At 38.8% G+C, this 20,153-nt stretch overlaps 1 protein-coding gene across 19 annotated transcripts in view; it reads right to left on the bottom strand.

The window, feature by feature from the left end:
- Positions 1-20,153, bottom strand: part of SYNRG (synergin gamma) — a 107,539-nt gene that overhangs the window by 12,508 nt on the left and 74,878 nt on the right. For 18 of the 19 annotated variants that reach the window (XR_005063627.2, XM_037027030.2, XM_073235266.1 and 15 more), the window contains 4 exons: positions 16,818-16,978; positions 15,961-16,014; positions 15,357-15,453; positions 13,398-13,546 (listed from right to left, as the gene is read on the bottom strand). Coding sequence is in view for 18 of the 19 variants with exons in the window: in XM_037027030.2 (XP_036882925.1) it covers positions 13,398-13,546; positions 15,357-15,453; positions 15,961-16,014; positions 16,818-16,978 (461 nt within the window). In the remaining variant the exon portion in view is untranslated. Of the gene's footprint in view, positions 1-13,397; positions 14,587-15,356; positions 15,454-15,960; positions 16,015-16,817; positions 16,979-20,153 lie in introns of those variants that run through there. The other variant, XM_037027032.2, reaches the window with a different exon arrangement.

Here is a 20,153-nt window from a genome sequence, read left to right as displayed (position 1 = left end):
ATTATTATACTGAGGATAATAGTGGAATCAAAGAGCCTGTGTGATTTTCAATTAACTAGATCAGAAGAATAAGTTTTGTCTCTTTTTGTAGATTTTACATAGCAAAAATGGGTTAGTTTTGTTTTCCAGAACTGAGTCTTTTTTCCAAACCTACTAACCTTCAACCCACATCCACGAGATAAAGGCTTAGATAACAATTCACTCATCTCACTAAAATAGACATCTTGGAAAGAAAAACAACAAAATCAGCTCTTTCAGTCTGTGCCCAGAGGAGATACGCTTCTACCACAAGAGGGAGTTTTAGTCCGTGAAGGAAGGGAGTGTTAAAGGGAACAGGGAATATAAAACTTTGCTAGTAAAACTTCTGGCTTAAACAAATACTGAGGAGCCACAATTTGGAGTTGAAGACTGTGTACCCTGCTTTCCTGAACCCAAGCATCACTGGTGTGATGACATGAACAATCTGGAACTTTTTCACTGGAGAAAAGTAGTGCAGCTGCCTTTTGAAAGGAATAGTTTTATGGAGTCTTTGTGGGAAGAAACAAATCTTTTTTAGCATCTTGGAGGCTGGGACTAACACAATAGGAAGAAGAATGGATTTTTAAACCAGAATGTGCATTCAAATCCCAGACTTGTCAGTTTCAGACAAGTTTTACCTCTGAGCCCCAATTTCTTCGTCTATAAAAATGGGAATTACTCCTGATCTCATGGGATTGTTTCTAGGATTAAACAAGAATGAATGTAAAACATATAACAATGTCTAGCAGGTTCTAGGAGCAAAATAAACAGTAACTATTACATTAGTATTACTGGAATCAAAGAGGCTGACTGGCAATTTGGTTCATTAAAGAACTTTAAATTCTATCTAAAATGAAGCACTGGTGTAGAGAGTTAAAAGCTTCTTACACAACCTCAATCATGACTCTCCCTAGTAATGATTTCCCTGCTTTAAGCCTCTAATCCAAAGTCCCTGGAGTCTGTATACAGGTAGTTTTGTTCCGACTGAACTGAACTACATAGAGGTTGATTTGTGTCATTTACATTTATACATCTATTTTTAGAGTAAAAGCTTCCTCACAACAAATCACATCTTACACTTCCTCTGTAGGATATATGTTACTCTTCAGGCAGTAGGCATTTCAAGTTAAGTTTTTTAGAGACTGAGGACCTACCAGGTTTCAAGAGGAAATGATAGTATCATCAAGAAAAATATCTATGCAAAGAATGATTGTTTTTTTGTCACACTAATGTGGTGAAAAGAGCAATTATAACTGGAAAGTCATGGGTAATTAGAGAAATGAATACTCAGTGGCATTCATGTATAATTTGCAGTTCATTTCCTGTGTTGTCTAGGCCCAGAGTAATTAATCTGTATACACTTACCTGGTGTCTAAAAAAATGTCAGCTAAAATCACTCTCTGGACATGGATGCAAGAAATGGAGTTTTTTTTTTTTTTTGGTATCATTAATCTACAATTACATGACAGACATTATGTTCACTAGGCTCCCCCCTTCACCATGTCCCCCCCCACATACCCCTTCACAGTCACTGTCCACCAGCATAAGATGCTGCAAAATCATTACTTGTCTTCTCTGTGTTGCACAGCCCTCCCCGTGCCCCCACCACCACCACTATACATGCTAATCATAATGCCCCCTGCAAGAAATGGAGTTTTGAGTTTGAAGGAGAGGCACAAATACCTGACCACTCCTCCCATCTACCTTCCTTTTTGCCACACTGAGGGACTAGGTGAACAGGGCGATTCTTCCCAGGTTAGATGGGTGACCAAACCCAGCAGGCTTTCTGGTCAGATTCCATGGCTTCTTTAGAAAGGTCTGAACATTTGGTGCAGGGATTACCTCTGAGTGTGATGACAAAGAAGGAGTGTAAAGAAACTTTCTGGAATGCTGGAATATTCTATATCTTTATAGGGGGAAGGGTTATATGGGATAGGCATTTATCAAAACTCATTGAATGGTATAACTAAGATTTTTGCATTTTACTACATATATTTTTACAGGAAGGAAGGAGATGAAGGAAAAAAGACTGGCCTGGTCTGACAATCAGAGTCCAGAAGGCAAGTCTTTCTCATGAGCAGCTGTAGCATCATGTGAGCTTGAAAGTTTGAGAACATGTACTCTATAGTCCTGGGATAAGAACAGGGGGAAAACATACAGGAAAGAACTGGACTGTTTATATCAAGTGGCTGCCAGGATAGACTCCTGGTGTTTCATTTAATTAACTTTGATGCTAAATAACAACCTACTCCTCAAGAAGGCTTTTGCACCTCTCTGGTTTTACCCACCCAGACTGCCCATTTCAAGGAGGCAACAAAGTATACTGGTTGAAAAAGCCAACTTCTGATTTTCAGACTGAATCCAGGTCTCACCAATATCTATCTGCTTCAGTTTCTTCATCCACAAAAGGGGGAGAATAATATCTACCATAAAGATTTTTATGAGTATTAAGTCAATTACATCAATATAAAGATTAAGAACAAAGTCTAGCACAGGGTGAAAGGTGGCTAATGGCAATGATATTCAGGCTTGATCTGGTTCAGATTAGCCCAAGGTTTGGAAGCAGAAGGTAGGTGCATCAGGGGAGACCCAGACATACACCGATCTCTGGATTCCTAATGCTTGGTCTTAGATATCTTGTTGCTATAAAAACATGGAACAAATGGGTTTTGAGGTAAGACCTTTGTAAAACTGAGTAGACAGACAGGCTCTGGAGAACTACAGTGCTAAAGGTAACACACTGAACTCTTTGGGAACACAGTCCTCTCTATGGCACAGCCTCACACCACTGACCAGCCAACTTCATTCTTAGCTAGCGCTTACAAAGATTAAAAACCCCAGGGTTTCATCACCCAAACACAACCATCTTACCATTTTGGCACATTTCCTTCCAGCCCTGTGGTAACAGTTCTGTGGTATTTCAAGCTTTGTGCTCCTTTTAATAAAAGGGCTGCAGAACAGTCTAGTATGAAGGTTTACACTACTTGACTAATCCTCTCAATTTGGACTTTTCGGTCATTTCCAATTTTTCTACAAATCTCCCTCCCCACCTCACCCCACCCTTTTTTTCCCACAAAGAACAACTTGTGCACCTAACTTGCTTCTTTTTACAAGTTTGTATTTAGAATTGTTGCTGTAGGAAGTTTTCCTAGAAGTGGAATCACACAGCCAACTACTCAGAGTGTCTGTAAGTCCTTTAATTCATTCGACTTTTACTGGGTGTTTACTCAGAGTGCCTGGCACTGTACTCAGATCAAAAAGAAAAGATGAACAAAATGTGGTCTTGGTCCTTGTCCTCCAAGAGTTCACAGACAGGGAGAAAGCATATTGCCAAACACCCTTTCCAAAGGGTGGTACCAATTTATATTTGCTAATTGATTCCCAAAGGAATAGTTCACGTTTTACCATATCCACACTATTAGGATACAAACAAACAAACTAAACAAGAGCTGGGCTTATTAGTAGGTAAACAATGAAATCTTGTTTCAATTTGAATTAATGTTTACTGATAAGTTGTGCCTCCCCTTTTATGAATCACTTCATGTTTTTGCTCAGATTATATTGGGATGTTGGTACATTTCCCATTGACTGTTATGTTTTCTTTACAGAGCAAAGACATGAACCTACCATCACTATGCACTCCCACACTTTCTCCTACTTTACCACTCAGTCTGTTTTCTTCACACTTACACTGACTTTCACTAATTTGTACTTGAGCTGCGCCACTGACAGGATTCATAGGGAACTACTCAGTGAAGCCTGTTGCTGTATTTGCTGAAGGGATATTTGAAGACAATGTAGCTTACACTAGCTTCCTCTTGATGAGGGCCCACAAAAGACATTTCTTTTTGATAACAATACCAGGAATAATTATGCTTCTCCTGAGTAGTGGGTTTATTTTTATGTTATGAACACAGTGAACCATGGAACTGATCATGTCTTCTTTACATCATTTCCTAGAAAAGGTAAAGTCAACTGCACAGCTCACCACTAGAAAACGCAAGCACTTTAAAAGCACATTTTTTGTCCACTTAATTTCATTCCTGGTTTTGTTTTAACTTCCCTATTTTGATTTTTCCTTTGTTTCATTTTCCTTACCCATTTATTTTAAATCATTTATTAAAATTATGAGATATAAGAAATGCGTATCTAGTTTGAAAATAATCGGAAGTTTCAGAAACATATAAAACATAAAATCCCCCCAAATACTATGTTAGAACACAAGAAATCAAGGACACAGTCTGGCCTTTCAAGGAGCTGACAAGCTAATGGGTAAGAAACAAGTAAACATACAATTATCAGCAAGTGTGGTAAGTGCTATGACAGAGAGAAACGTGCTGTGGACACATAAAGGAAGAGCATCTAGTTGACTGAAGGGCTCTTTGGAGTGACTTCTGGAGGAAATGATGCAGAGTACAGACAGAAATGCAGTCTAACACAGAAAGAGAGGCAGAGGCAGTCCAGGAGAAAGAAAAGACCTTATACACTGAGCTAAGAAGTGCAAACCTGAACCTGAAGATCATGGAAAGCCCACTGCATGATTTTAAGTGAGATTTAAATGACATGATCAGATTTGCATTTTAGAAAGAAATGTCTGGTGTTGATGCACAGAACAGACTTATGGGGTTCAAAAAAACAAAACGAACCAGGGATTCTGGGAAAAAGATGGCAGTGAAGGAAGGCAATGTAAAAACCTCCTCCCAAAATCACACAGAACATGAAAATACAGCAAATACAACTAGGCCTGAAATCAACCTGAAGATTGCAGAACTGACCACCTACATCTGGGGAAGAAGGGAGGACCCTACAGAAAAGGGTAAAGTGACAAAGCCGTGATCTGGTGGGATGCAAGCCCTGCCCCACCCCAGCCCATAGGTGGGAGAAAGAGGAATGGAGCAGGGAGGGAGCAGAAGCCCCAGACCTCTGAACACCTGGCCCTGGAGATCTGCATGGGGAACACAAGCCCACACTGGTGGGGCTGGACAACAGAGGCGGGGGAAACACTTGGGGAGGCTGAGATCCCAGCCCTATGTGGAGAACAGGCATACTCGATCGGCCCCTCTGAGAAAGAAAGCAGAACAGGCAGTTTGAAAGACTTTGCAGCAGTGACAGGGGTAAGGAGTGCACAGTGCTCTCTGTTTAGGAGAAAGGTCAAGTGTACAATACCTCCCCAGCCTGCCCTCAGCCCAACAGGTTGGGAGCCCTCGGGAACTTCAGATACTCCATCCCCCTTGCTGGCAACACAGCCTGGAGACTCCTTGCAGTGGCACGTGGCTGGCAGCAGTGAAATCAAACTTTACTCCCAGGTAGGCTGAGGGAGAACCCCCTGGCTGCTCAGCCCTATTTTGGGTCAGATGGGGAGCTGCATGCAAGAGCCAGCCATGGGAGCTATTTCCTCCAGGCAGGTGCCAGTCCTGTCTGCCAGTGCCCCCACATCACCATTGCAGCAGGCTGGTTAGAGGGCAACTCTAGCCCCACAGCCCACTGCACCTGCACAGCCCAGCCCTGGGAACTCTTTCCTCCCAGCAGGCGCTGGTCCTGCTTGCCTGTGCCCCCACCACTGCAGCAGGCCAGAGAGAAGGCATTTCCACCACAGCAGCTCCAGAGAGTATTCTCCCTGCTCAAGTGAGATCTGCATGGGGCACATGAGCCCATGCAGCCCACCTGAAATCAGAACACTACAAGCAAGGCGGACACACTGCACACACCTACTGCAAGCCAACAGCTGGAGTTACCACAAAGAAATTGAGCTTCTGGGCACTAGAGGGCACCTCCTACACAAATTGATTATCCTATAAGAAACACTAAACAAAAATGAAGAGACAGAGGAATTTGGTCCAAACAAAAATTCAAGAAAAAAAACACCAGAAAGAGGGTTTACTAAATCTGAAATCACCAATTGGCTTGATAAAGATTTCAAAATAAAACTCATAAATATGCTTACAGAACTAAATAAAAATATTCATAGTCTCAGGGAAAAGGACTTCAACAAATAGAAATTTTGAAAAATACAGTATATGAAATGAAATGTACAAAGGAAGGATTTAAAAGTAGATTAGATGAGGTAAGAGATGGTAAATGAAATATAAATTAGAGAACAGGAAAACAAAGAATCTGAGGCACACAGAGTAAAAAGGATCTCTAGGAATGAAAGAATAATAAGAGAGCTGTGTGACCAATCTAAACAGAACAATATTCGTATTATAGGGGTAACAGAAGAAGAAGAGAAAGACAAAGGGATAGCAAGTCTCTTTGAGGAAATAATTGTTGAAAACTTCCCTAGTCTGGGGAAGGAAATAGTCACTCAGGTCATGGAAGTGCGGAGATCTCCCAACACAAGGAACCCTAGGAAGACAATACCAAGATATATAATAATTGAAACGGCAAAGATCAAGGACAAGGAGAGAGTATTGAAAGCAACCAGTGAGAGAAAAAAGATCACTTATAAAGGAAATCCCATCAGGCTATAGCAGACTTCTTATCAGAAACCTTACAGGCCAGAAGGGAGTGGCATGATATATTGAATGCAATGAAACAAAAGGGCCTCCAAACAAGAATACCTGGAAAGATTATCATTTAAACTTGAAACAGGGATTAAACAATTTCCAGATAAGCAAAAGTTCAGGGAATTCCCCACCACCAAACCATTTCTACAAGGTATCTTAAAGTAACTTCTCTAGATGGAAATGCTCCTAAGGCTAAATAGCTGTCACCAGAGAAAATAAAGTCACAGTAAAGGTAGTAGACCAATTAATTACTAAGCAAATACAAAATTATATCAACTACCCACAAAGTTAGTCAAGGATACACAAAGAGTACAGAATATGACACCTAATATATAAAAAGTGAAGGAGGAAGAAGAAGAAGGGGAGAAAAAAAGAACCTTTACATTGTGTTTGAAATAGAGTAATAAGCGATTTAAGATAGACTGCTACATGGTGAGGAAGCTGTCCTTGAACTTTTGGTAACCACAAATGTAAAACCTACAATGGTAATAAGTACGTATCTATTGATAACCACCCTAAATGTAAATAGACTGAATGTACCAATCAAAAGACATAGATAGAGTTTCAGAATGTATAAAAAAAACCCATCTATATGCTGCCTATAAGAGACTCACTTCAAATCCAAAGATATACACAGACTAAAAGTGAAACATTTTTCACTTGGAAAAAACATATTTCATGCAAATAATAGGGAGAAAAAAGCAGGTGTTGCAGTACTTATGTCACACAAAATAGATTTCAAAACTAAGAAAGTAACAAGAGACAAAGAAGGACATTACATAATGATAAAGGGGTCAGTCCAACAAGAGGATATAACCATTACAAATATCTATGCACCCAACCCAGGAGCACCTACATATGTGAAACAAATACTAATAGAATTAAAGGAGGAAATAGAATGCAATGCATTCATTTTAGGAGACTTCAACAAACCACTCACTCAAAAAACAGATGAACCAGACAGAAAATAACTAAGGAGACAGAGCCACTGAGCAACTCATTGTAACAGATGAATCAAACAAATATGTACAGAATACTCTACCCAAAAGCAGCAGGTACACATTCTTCTAAGCACATATGGAACATTTTCAGGAATAGATTACATATGAGGTCACAAAAAGAACCTCAGTAAATTCAGAATGTTTAAAATTGTACCAACCAGCTGCTCAGACCACAATGGCATGAAACTAGAATTAAATTATGCAAAGAAAACAAAAAAAACCCAACAAACACATGGAGCCTTAAAAACATGCTCCTAAATCATCAGTGAATCAATTTCCAAATAAAAACAGAGGTCAAGCAATATATAGAGACAAGTGAAAAAAAACCCTCAACTCCCCAAAATCTGTCGGACACAGCAAAGGCAGTTATAAGAGGAAAGTATATAGCAATCCAGGCTTACCTCAAGAAAGACAAACAATCCCATAGGAACAGTCTAAACTCACAATTAATGAAACTAGAAAAAGAAGAATAAATGAGGCCCAAAGTCAGTAGAAGGAGGGACATAATAAAGATCAGAGCAGAAATAAATAAAATTGACAAGAATAAAATAATAGAAAGAATCAATGAAACCAGGAGCTGGCTCTCTGATAATATAAACAAAACAGATACACCCCTAGCCAGAATTATCAAGAACAAAAGAGAGTGTACACAAATAAACAGACTCAGAAATCAAAAAGGAAAAATCACTATAGACACCATGGAAATACAAAGAAACTTATTAGAGAATGCTATTAAAAATTATATGCCAATAAATTGGACAATGTAGATAAAACAGACAATTTCCTAGAAAAATACAACTTTCTAAGACTTATCAAGTAAGAAACAGAAAATCTGAAAAGACCAATTACAAGCAATGAAATTGAATTAGTAATCAAAAAACTACCTAAGAACAAAATGCATGGACCAGATGGCTTCACGGCTGAATTTCATCAAACGTTTAGTGAAGACCTAATACCCACCCTCTTTAAAGTATTCCTAACAGTAGAAGAGGAGGAATACTTCCAAACTCATTCTATAAGGCTAGCATCACTCGACTACCAAAATCAGACAAAGATACTGCAAAAAAAAGAAAATTATAGACCAATATCCTGATGAACCTATGTTCAAAGTATTAGGAAACTGAATTCAAAAATACATCAAAAACATCATTCTTCATGATCAAGTGGGATTTATTCCAGGGATGCAAGGATGGTACAATATTGAAATATCAATCAACATAATACACCCCATCAACAAAAAGGACAAAAATCACATGGTCATCTCAATAGATGCTGAAAAAGCATTTGACAAAATTCAACATCCATTCATGATAAAAACTCTCAACAAAATAGGTATATAGGGTAAGTACCTCAATATAATATAGGCCATATACAAAACCCACAGCCAACAATATTTTTAACAGCAAAAAGCTGAACATTTTTCCTCTAAGACCGAGAACAAAATGAGGATACCCACTCTCACCATTTTTATTTAACATAGCAGTGGAGGTCCTAGTCATGGTAATCAGACAACACAAAGAAATAAAAGGCATCCAAATTGGTAAGGAAGAAGTTAAAGTGTCACTGTTTGTAGAGGACATGATATTACAGATAGAAAACCCTAAAGACTCCACCAAAAAACTATTACAACTAGTAACTGATTTAAGCAAAGTTGCAGGATATAAAATTAATACACAGAAATCTGTTGTACTCCTATATACTAACAATGAACTAGCAGGAACAGAAATCAGGAAAATAATTCCATTTACAATTGCATCAAAAAGAATAAAATACCTAGGAATAAACCTAACCAAGGAGATGAAAGACCTATACCCTGAAAAGTACAAGATACTTAAGAGAGAAATTAAAGAAGATACCAACAAATAACACCCACATGCTCAAGGATAACATCCCATGCTCAAGGATAGCAATAATTAATATTGTCTAAATGGCCATTCTGCCTAATGCAATCTATAAATTCAATGCAATCCCTATCAAAATACCAGCAGCATTCTTCAACAAACTAGAACAAATAGTTCTAAAATTCATATGGAACCACAAAAGACTCCAACTAGCCAAAGCAATCCTGAGAAGGAAGAACAAAGCTGGAGGATTATACTCCCTAACTTCAAGCTCTATTACAAAGCCACAGTAATCAAGACAATTTGGTACTGGCATAAGAACAGACACATAGATCAATGGAACAGAATACAGAGCCCTGATTATAACACAAACACATATGGCCAATTAGTATATAATAAAGGAGTCATGGATATACAATGGGGAAATGACAGCCTCTTCAACAATTGGTATTGGCAAAACTGGACAATTACATGTAAGAGAAAGAAACTGGATTACTGTCTAACTCCATACACAAAAGTAAACTTGAGATGGATCAAAGACCTGAATATAAGTCATGAAAGTCATAAAACCATGAGGAGGCAAAAATCTCAATATAAACATGAGCAATACCTTCCTGAACACATCTCCTTGGGAAAGGGAAACAAAAGCAAAAATGAACAAATGGGACCACATAAAGCTAAAAAGCTTCTGTACAGCAAACGACACCAACAGTAGAACAAAAAGGTATCCTACAGTATGGGAGAATATATTTGTAAATGACATATCCAACAAGGGGTTAACATCCAAAATATATAAAGAACTTACATGTCTCAACACCCAAAAAGCAAATAACCTGATTTAAAAAATGGGTGGAGGATATGAACAGATAATTCTCCAAAGAAGAAATTCAGAGAGCCAACAAGCACATGAAAAGATGCTCCACATCACTAATCATCAGGGAAATGTAAATTGAAACCACAATGAGATGTCACCTCACACCAGTTAGGATGGCCGACATTCAAAAGACAAACAACAAATGCTGGCAAGGATGCAGAGAATGGGGAAACCTCCTGCACTGCTGGTGGGAATGTAAATTAGTTCAACCATGTGGAAAGCAGTATGAACGTTCCTCAAAAAACCAAAAATAGAAATACCATTTGACCCAGACATTCCACTCCTAGGAATTTACCCAAAGAAAACAAGATCCATGATTTGAAAACACAGGTGCACCCCTATGTTTATTGCAGCACTATTTACAATAGCCAAGATATGGAAGCAACCTAAGTGTCCATCAGTAGATGAATGGATAAAGAAAAGGTGGAACTTACACATACTCACACACACACACACACACAAAAAAAATAAATAAATAAACAAAATGAGCCTGTAACTCTCAGCTATTCTGCCAGAAGTGATAAGGAGCTGAACGATTTAACACATTAAAAAAAAAATAAGGTTCCCATTTTTATTACAGTTTCTAGCTATTATTAAAATGTAAGACTGCTATGAATTTTTGCCCAATTCAATACATTTTACCTCAAATTCAGGTATCTATGAGTATTTCATATCACCAAATAAGCATATTTTAATCTCTCTTCTTTTCAAATATTTATACTTCATTTCTTATTGTATTGGCCAGAACAGTATTTTTAAGAATAAGTACCAAATTGTATGATTTTAGGTTATGAACTAAAAAAAGGCCAAGGAAACCAAATAGAGATTCTTTTTTTTTTTGGTATCATTAATCTACAATTACATGAGCAACATATGGTTATTAGACTCCCCCATCATCAAGTCCCCACCACATACCCCATTACAGTCACTGTCCATCAGCATAATAAGATGGTATAGAGTCACTATTTGTCTTCTCTGTGCTATTCTGCCTTCCCTGTGCCCCCCACCTACATTATGTGTGCTCATTGTAATGCCCCTTATTCCCCTTCTCCCTCCCTTTCCACCCATCCTCCCCAGTCCCTTTCCCTTTGGCAACTGTTAGTCCATTCTTGGGTTCTGTGAGTCTGCTGCTGTTTTGTTCCTTCACTTTTTTTTCTTTGTTCTTATACTCCACATATGAGTGAAATCATTTGATACTTATCTTTCTCCACCTGTCTTATTTCACTGAGCATAATACCCTCCAGCTCCATCCATGTTGTTGCAAATGGTAGGATTTGTTTTCTTCTTATGGCTGAATAATATTCCATTGTGTATATGTACCACACCTTCTTTATCCATTCATCTACTGATGGACACTTAGGTTGCTTCCATTTCTTGGCTATTGTAAATAGTGCTGCGATAAACATAGGGGTGCATATGTCTTTTTGAGACTGGGCCCCTGCATTCTTAGGGTAAATTCCTAGGAGTGGAATTCCTGGGTCAAGTAGTATTTCTATTTTGAGTTTTTTGAGGAACCTCCATACTGCTTTCCACAATGGTTGAACTGGCTTACATTCCCACCAGCAGTGTAGGAGGGTTTCCCTTTTCTCCGCATCCTCACCAACATTTGTTGTTGTTTGTCTATTGGATGGTGGCCATCCTTACTGGTGTGAGGTGATATCTCACTGTGGTTTTAATTTGCATTTCTCTTGATGATTAGCTATGTGGAGCATCTTTTCATGTGCCTGTTGGTCATCTGAATTTCTTCTTTGGAGAAGTGTCTGTTCAGATCCTCTGCCCATTTTTTAATTGGCTTATTTGCTTTTTGTTTGTTGAGGTACATGAGTTCTTTATATATTTTGGATGTCACCCTTTATTGGATATGTCATTTATGAATATATTCTCCCCCAAACAGAAATTTTGGAAATTATTTAAACTCTTTAAGAACTTAGTATTGCAAATCAGAAGCAACATACCAATGGTGAGAAGATTTGCTCTTTAAGACATGTTGGAGTGATAGCTGGGTCCCCACCTGGCCATCAGTATAGTGGAGTAAGAACTGCTTCCTACCACACAGCTGCAATCCCATATAGGTAAGGGAAAAAAGGAATAAAGGAAATGGAATAGCATATTTATTGCAGTTGTGGAAGGAAGATAAATTTCTGACTATTGCAAAATAAACGATATTACCAGAGACAAACTAAATAGGTATGAATACATATAAAAATAGTTTTACCCAGTGAGATGTAAAAAAAGGGAAGAAATAGAAGAGGAAGAAAATAACTGATATAAGCTTACTAGCATGTATATGTGTGAATGTATAAATCTATTACAAATATGAAATATAGAGGATCAATAGCCATATTTCATTGAAGAAATGGTCAAACAGTCAAAAGAGATCGATAATCAATTTACATGTAAAGGAAATAGAAATAGTAAATTATTATTTGGAATACTGCATATCCTCTATGAAATAAAAGAAATGTTAATACACCTTTAGGAAATCACTACACACTTGTTAAGAAACTGACAAAGAAAGCTAGAACACAATGCAAAGAAAAGTATACTTACATATTGCTGGTAGCACTGTCAGCTCACCGAGGCTCTCTGGAAAGCCGTATAATAAATGTAACAGCTACAAATGTGTGCCTGCATGTACACGGGCAAATGCACATTCTGACCTCTTATGTCCACTTAGAGGAACTATATCCCCAAAAGGGGAAATTATCATTTGTTTTAAGAAATTAAGAGAACTATTCATAACAGGAAAATATGAAAATAACCTAACAACCTAAAATAGTGAAAAGGCTAAACAAACCACAGGATAGCAACAAGATGTATCACACACCTTTTAAAAAGGTCACATATGGGGAATCGGAAGTGCAAAGGGAGGAACTCAAACTAGTGCTTTGCAAAACATATATATCTATATATATGCATGTAAATTAAGAAGGATGTAGAAAGAGTGAATATCTGCCTATACTCTTATTTTATTTAGGTACAACAGGCCTGGGCTGGTACTACTCAGTAATTGCGCAACTATCTCTTTCCTTTAACATAACAAGAGACAAGAGGCACCCTCATCCTCCAGTAAGGGCCATTACAGGAACACACATTCTGCTTCACAGCTCAGGTCTCTGGAAAGGAAAGCAACTGCTCAGTTGTCCAGTGGGCTTACCGTGAGCGTAGCAAGTGACATGAAGCCGATGAGGTTATTCCATACTTTATCAATGTCCTTTAGCAACTGCTGGAGTTTCTCACTGCACACCGCAGTGGCCTTTATCCCCAGCTCCACACGTTTGGTTACTCTGTACACCTCAACAACACCTGACAGGGTGAGAGAGGCAAGAGTTAGCTGCTGGAAGTGTAGGGAAAGAGATGAGTGAGTCAAGGCACCAGCATTGCTTGCTGATTACCATAATTGGAAATAAGCTCTATATCTGGACAGAGGTGAAGTTCCTATTCCATGAGGCCAATGCACCAATCAACACTACAGTGTAAAATACTGGTAAGAGCACAGATTCTACAGCCATGCTACGTGGGTTCAAACCTCAGCTCTGCCTCTTATTAGCTTTTAAGTCACATAACCTGTGCCTCAGTTTCCTCATCTATAAAATTGGAATAATAATAGTACCTTCTCCTTGAAGAGAATTAAATGAGTCAATGCTGTAAAAAGTTTAAAACAGTGCCTATAGAAAGTATGCACTAACTGCAATGGGGTGGGGTGGGGTGACTTGATAATATGGGTGAATGTTGAAACCACAATGCTGTTCATGTGAAGCCTTCATAAGGTTGTATACCAATGATACCTTAATTTAAAAAAAAAAAAGAAAGAAAGTAGGCACTAGGTGAGTATTAGCTTTTTTTTTTCTGGTTTCTTTATGAGTCCATCTGTTTGAGTTTAGGAAACCCCATTAAATTGTCTGAATATAGGAATATTTTTAAAAGCTTAAAAGAATCTGAGTATCAGTATCATCACAAAATAATTAAACATCCCACTCCTCTGAATGTCCAAGGATTTACAAACTGGCCTCATGCACCTTTCATACACTTAGCAGAACATAGGATAGTCATTTTCCTGTGGCCTCTGAATTGTGTCTGAACTCCTCAAGCAAGGATAACTATCATCAAGCAAGATGCCAAGTATCTTCACATTCTAAGGACAGCCACCACACATGTCCCCGACCTTTACCCCAGCCTCTGTGAGAGAGAACTGGAGAATTCCAGGGCCCCTGTATGGCACTATGGCTTTGCTTCTTCCTTCCCCAGAAGGGCAGGTCTCAGGGCCTTGTGAGATCATCTTTTGTACATATCAGGAAACCTTCTAGATGGAGAGAGAGACAGGCAGCCCATTACCTGGTGAACATCTGTGTAGGCAGGAAGGAGAACCAGAGTGAGGTGGCAGGAGTAAAGGAGACACCATATCCTTTCATTATCTACTCTTTTGGCAAATACTGTTGGGTGATTACTATGTGCCAGGCACTGGTCTAAATGTCAGAGACAAAGCAGTGAACAAAACAAACCAAATCTCTCCCCAGCCTTGGAGGTACATTCTAGTGTAGGTGGACAGATAATATACATGAACAGTAAGTAAAATACGTATAATATTAAAGGTGATGGGGCAAGGGAGAAAATTAAGCAGGAAAAGGAATGGGAAATGCAGGTGTGGGGAGAGAGGCTACAATTTTGAGGAAGGGAAGCCATGGAAGACCTCACTTAGAAGATGACATTTGAGTAAAGTTCTGAAAAAGATTAGCATCCAGTGGCCAGGAAGTTAAGGAATGTATGATGTCATTAAGGAGTAGAGAGGATAAATCAACAGAGCATGGTAAAGTATTGACTGGAGACCAGATGATTTCATTTTAAGGCTTCACCTAGTTCAGACTCTTTGATAAACTAGTAACAGACATAGTTTTACATTATTGCTATTATGTGTATAATAAAGACTGGAAAACAGCCATTAGATATCTTTAACAAGTAGTTGTTACTGTCTCAGACTTAAGCCTCTCATCTATAAATGCGACTTAGGTGAAGTCATATGTAGCTTGAAAAATCTAGATTAAAATACTGAATATAGGGAAAACTGAAAATATTTCAGTGTCATGATTTTGAATAATTAAAATATAAAAGAACATACCTAATAAATATTCCATGCCTTTAGCTGACTGAATTACCTCTGTGCACACAGAACTACTACTGATTCCATTTAAAGTATCATTTGCCTTCTTAATGACCTACAAAAAATGAAATTACATCACCTTGTATAATAAAGAAAATTCATTGCAAATCAGTTTACTGTAAGTAGAAAACCCAAAGGAAAAGCCAGGAGGTGTGAAAAAACATGACTGACTGATACATGTACATGACTATGTGGAAACAAATCTAAGAATTTAATTTTAACCTTGAAGAAACAATCCTCCATGTCTTTGGAAAGGCAGACAGAGGATCTTTAGCTTAAACATGATTTGACTTTAGGCAGAGTTAACAATATCATTTTGTTACTTCTTAAACATAGTGACAGATGAGGCATAATTGACAAATGAGCAGTATTTGCTACCACAAATGTTCAAGAAGCTTCACTTCAGATGCATTACTTTCCATAAAGCTTCACTTGATACAAGACCGCCAACGAAGGGCTCTCCTCACGTTTTCTTCCATCAATTCAAATGAACCCCAGAGAAGGCAAAATGGCACAAGACAACACTTACATATGTATGACAGCACAAAAGTGACATACTCACATCTAGGGCACTCCCCAGGCACCTCTGCCATTCATATGCGTATCTCTCATTCTCCTGTGAATTTTATGCAAAGAACTAAGTTAAATGGGCATGCCTGGAATTCACTATTGACTACTCTGTCAATTCAAAGAGCACTGGAAGACTTTCCTTTTTTATTAAAACAAAGCACAGTTGTTCCAGTTCAGGCAAACTTTATCTTTTGAAACCACTAAAGACTATTTAAAATACCTAATAAATATAGCTTCCGTGCACATGACTTGTGAATCTGTGTAGAGGCTTTCCTCTGTAAATGTCTTCTCATTTGTTCCAATAATAGGGTAAACATCTTCAAAGGCACTCGGCACATAGGTGCCTGGTACAAAAGCCAATTATCAAACCATTGGTTTTCTACTCCACAGTTACGCTGTGTGTGTGCGTGCATGATAGGACAAAGAGTTAAGCATGTTAGCAGGAGGAGGAACACAGTATGGGACTAAGATGTGCAAACATAAACAGAAGATCTGAACATTTTCCCTCTCTCCTCTATTGTGATGTTTTAACATTCATGAAGATGATGAAGACTTACCTAAGTGGTAAGAATTCCCCCAGCTGTTTCCCTCCTTGTCAAAGTCCCATGAATAATTTCAGTTTTAGAGTCACTAACTACTTTCAGTGGATGCCACATCTGGGAAGGCTTTTCATCCAGGGCCAATGTCACCCTTCTCTCACTTTAATTACATATTTAACATCTGGTGCCTTGTGATTTTCTGGCCCTCATTTCCCTGTATGAAAACTGAAAGCATTTTTTCTTGAGGCCCTCAGAATTCAGCTGGTCTTTTAACTGCCTCCTCCTCCCCTGAGGAAAACTAACTGCTCACCTCGACCTCTCCTGTCAGATCTTTGTATTTGTCACGGATGACAGGCAGAGCAGGCTTCTCACTCAGAGTGTTGGAACGGTCTCTGAAAGGCTGCTCCAAAGCTGAAGGAGAAGAACGGCTTATTTCTTTATCACCAAGGCTCAAACTTCTCTTGTGTGATCCTGGGAGAAGAGAGTGGCACAGAGATTTGATTACTCAGCTTGGTTCAAGCAGATGCTCTTCCTTGCTAACATGACCTCATCCTCAGATGTTTATGTCATCAGACATGCAGAACCACTATCTGTGTTCACCTGTCTGCCAAGCTACTTGTTGATCCTTCTAACTGTTCTCTTTTGCTTGGTTCCCTGCCTTTAATTTTTTCTTTTATTTTTACTCTTCTCTGATCTATCACAATTCTTTCGTAACTCTAAGTGTAGTCACTGAAGTCTGGAGGACAAAAATGTCTTTCTAAGTATCAGTTATTAGAAACATAAAAATTGTGTCGCTTTTTTGGTCATTAGTTATGGTCTTGCACTGAGCTCCTACTTACTCTCTTAATCTAACAGAAATCAACGACCCCTTCTGTCAGGATGGGCTTACAGTAGATAGGGCAAACTCAAAGGCCTTCGGAGAGCAGGCACCTACAGTCAAGGACTGAAGTGGCTCAGCAGGACATAGGAAGTGGTGGGGACTCTGACACTGCAGAGGGCATATCTCATCCACTGGGGGTATTGCTGCTTAGCCCCAGCTGACTGCCAAGAGTGGGGATTCCGGGCCTCATAGTGCCAGGAATCATGACTTTTCAAGAAAAGCTAGACATCCAGATTGCGAAGTCTCATGATTTTTATATACTGGCAATTGTTTCACACATTAAAAAACTTTCTGAATGGGTCAATCAAAACAGGTTGGCAGACTGGATCCAGATCTACAGCGGTAATGTTATGGCCTCTGGATTTAAAGTTACAGCCCACCTAGACAGCTATATGCAAGAGAATGAAACTGGATTATTGTCTAATCCCATACACAAAAGTAAACTCAAAATGGTTCAAAGACATGAAAGTAAGTCATGAAACCATAAAACTCTTAGAAGAAAACATAGGCAAAAGTCTCTTGAATATAAACATGAGCAACTTTTTTCTGAGCACATCTCCTCGGGCAAGGGAAACAAAATAAAAAATGAAAAAATGGGACTACATCATGCTAAAAAGCTTCCGTACAGCAAAGGACACTATCAGCAGAACAAAAAGCATCCTACAGTATGGGAGAATATATTCGTAAATGACATATCTGACAAGGGGTTAACATCCAAAATATATAAAGAACTCACATGCCTCAACACCCAAAAAGCAAATAACCCTATTAAAAAATGGGCGGAGGATATGAACAGACAATTCTCCAAAGAAGAAATTCAGATGGCCAACAGGCACATGAAAAGATGCTCCACATTGCTAATTATCAGGGAAATGCAAGTTAAAGCCACAGTGAGATATCACCTCACAGGAGTTAGGATGGCCAACATAGAAAAGAATAGGAACAACAAATGCTGGCGAGGATGCAGAGAAAGGGGAACCCTCCTACACTGCTGGTGGGAATGTAAGCTAGTTCAACCATTGTGGAAAGCAGTATGGAGGTTCCTCAAAAAACTCAAAATAGAAATACCATTTGACCCAGGAATTCCACTCCTAGGAATTTACCCTAAGAATGCAGGAACCCAGTCTCAAAAAGACATATGCACCCCTATGTTTATCGCAGCACTATTTACAATAGCCAAGAAATGGAAGCAACCTAAGTGTCCATCAGTAGATGAATGGATAAAGAAGATGTGGTACATATACACAATGGAGTATTATTCAGCCATAAGAAGAAAACAAATCCTACCATTTGCAACAACATGGATGGAGCTAGAGGGTATTATGCTCAATGAAATAAGCCAGGAAGAGAAAGACAAGTATCAAATGATTTCTCTCATCTGTGGAGCATAAGAACAAAGCAAAAACTGAAGGAACAAAACAGCAGCAGACTCACAGAATCCAAGAATGGACTAACAGTTGCCATAAGGGAAAGGGGCTGGGGGTGTGGGGTGGGGTGGGTGGGAAGGAAGGGAGAAGGGGAATAAGGGGCATTACAATTAGCACACATAATGTAGCGGGGGTGGGGGGCACAGGAAAGGCAGTATAGCACAGAGAAGACATGTAGTGATTCTATAGCATCTTACCACACTGATGGACAGTGACTGTAATGGAGTATGTGGTGGGGACTTGATAATGGGAGGAGTCTAGTAACAACAATGTTGCTCAGGTAATTGTATATTAATGATACCAAAAAATAAAAATAAAAAAAATAAAAAGTTACAGCCCACAATTAGGAAACAGGAGCAGAGCTAACTTGCCCAGAAGTAGATCAAATATATTTCTTTAGCTCTTTCAAAAGCACACCTCTAGCTAACATGCTAATAAACAACAGACTGTGCTATGTTTGTTTTTAGCACCAAAAGCATTATCTGAGGTTGCTGACTTGACTTCAGTTCAGGCTCAGAGAAACCTCTTTTACTGTTATCTGTAAAAGACCCTGATTTCAGAGGCTAGGAAGTCTATTTCCTGCTAAATCAGGGACCAACTTTTTATTCTTAAGAAAGAACATCGAAAGACCTATACCCTGAAAACTACAAGACACTCTTAAGAGAAATTAAAGAGGTCACTAACACATGGAAACTCATCCCATGCTCCTGGCTAGGAAGAATTAATATCGTCAAAATGGCCATCCTGCCCAAAGCAATATACAGATTCGATGCAATCCTATCAAATTACCAACAGCATTCTTCAATGAACTGGAACAAATAGTTCAAAAATTCATATGGAGCCGTCAAAGACCCCAAATAGCCAACGCAATCCTGAGAAGGAAGAATAAAGTGGGGGGATCTCGCTCCCCAACTTCAAGCTCTACTACAAAGCCACAGTAATCAAGACAATTTGGTACTGGCACAAGAACAGAGCCACAGACCAGTGGAACAGAATAGAGACTCCAGACATTAACCCAAACATACATGGCCAATTAATATTTGATAAAGGAGCCATGGACATACAATGGGGAAATGACAGTCTCTGCAACAGATGGTGCTGGCAAAACTGGACAGCTACATGTAAGAGAATGAAACTGTCTAACCCCATACACAAAAGTAAACTCCAAATGGATCAAAGACCTTAATGTAAGTCATGAAACCCATAAAACTCTTAGAAAAAAACATAGGCAAAAATCTCATGGACATAAACATGAGTGACTTCTTCATGAACATATCTCCCTGGGCAAGGGAAACAAAGGCAAAAATGAACAAGTGGGACTATATCAAGCTGAAAAGCT

The sequence above is a fragment of the Manis javanica genome, chromosome 4 (assembly GCF_040802235.1).
Source record: "Manis javanica isolate MJ-LG chromosome 4, MJ_LKY, whole genome shotgun sequence".
NCBI lineage: Eukaryota > Metazoa > Chordata > Mammalia > Pholidota > Manidae > Manis > Manis javanica.
Note: the sequence above shows the minus strand (reverse complement) of the source record. Positions and strands in the feature narration are given on the sequence as shown.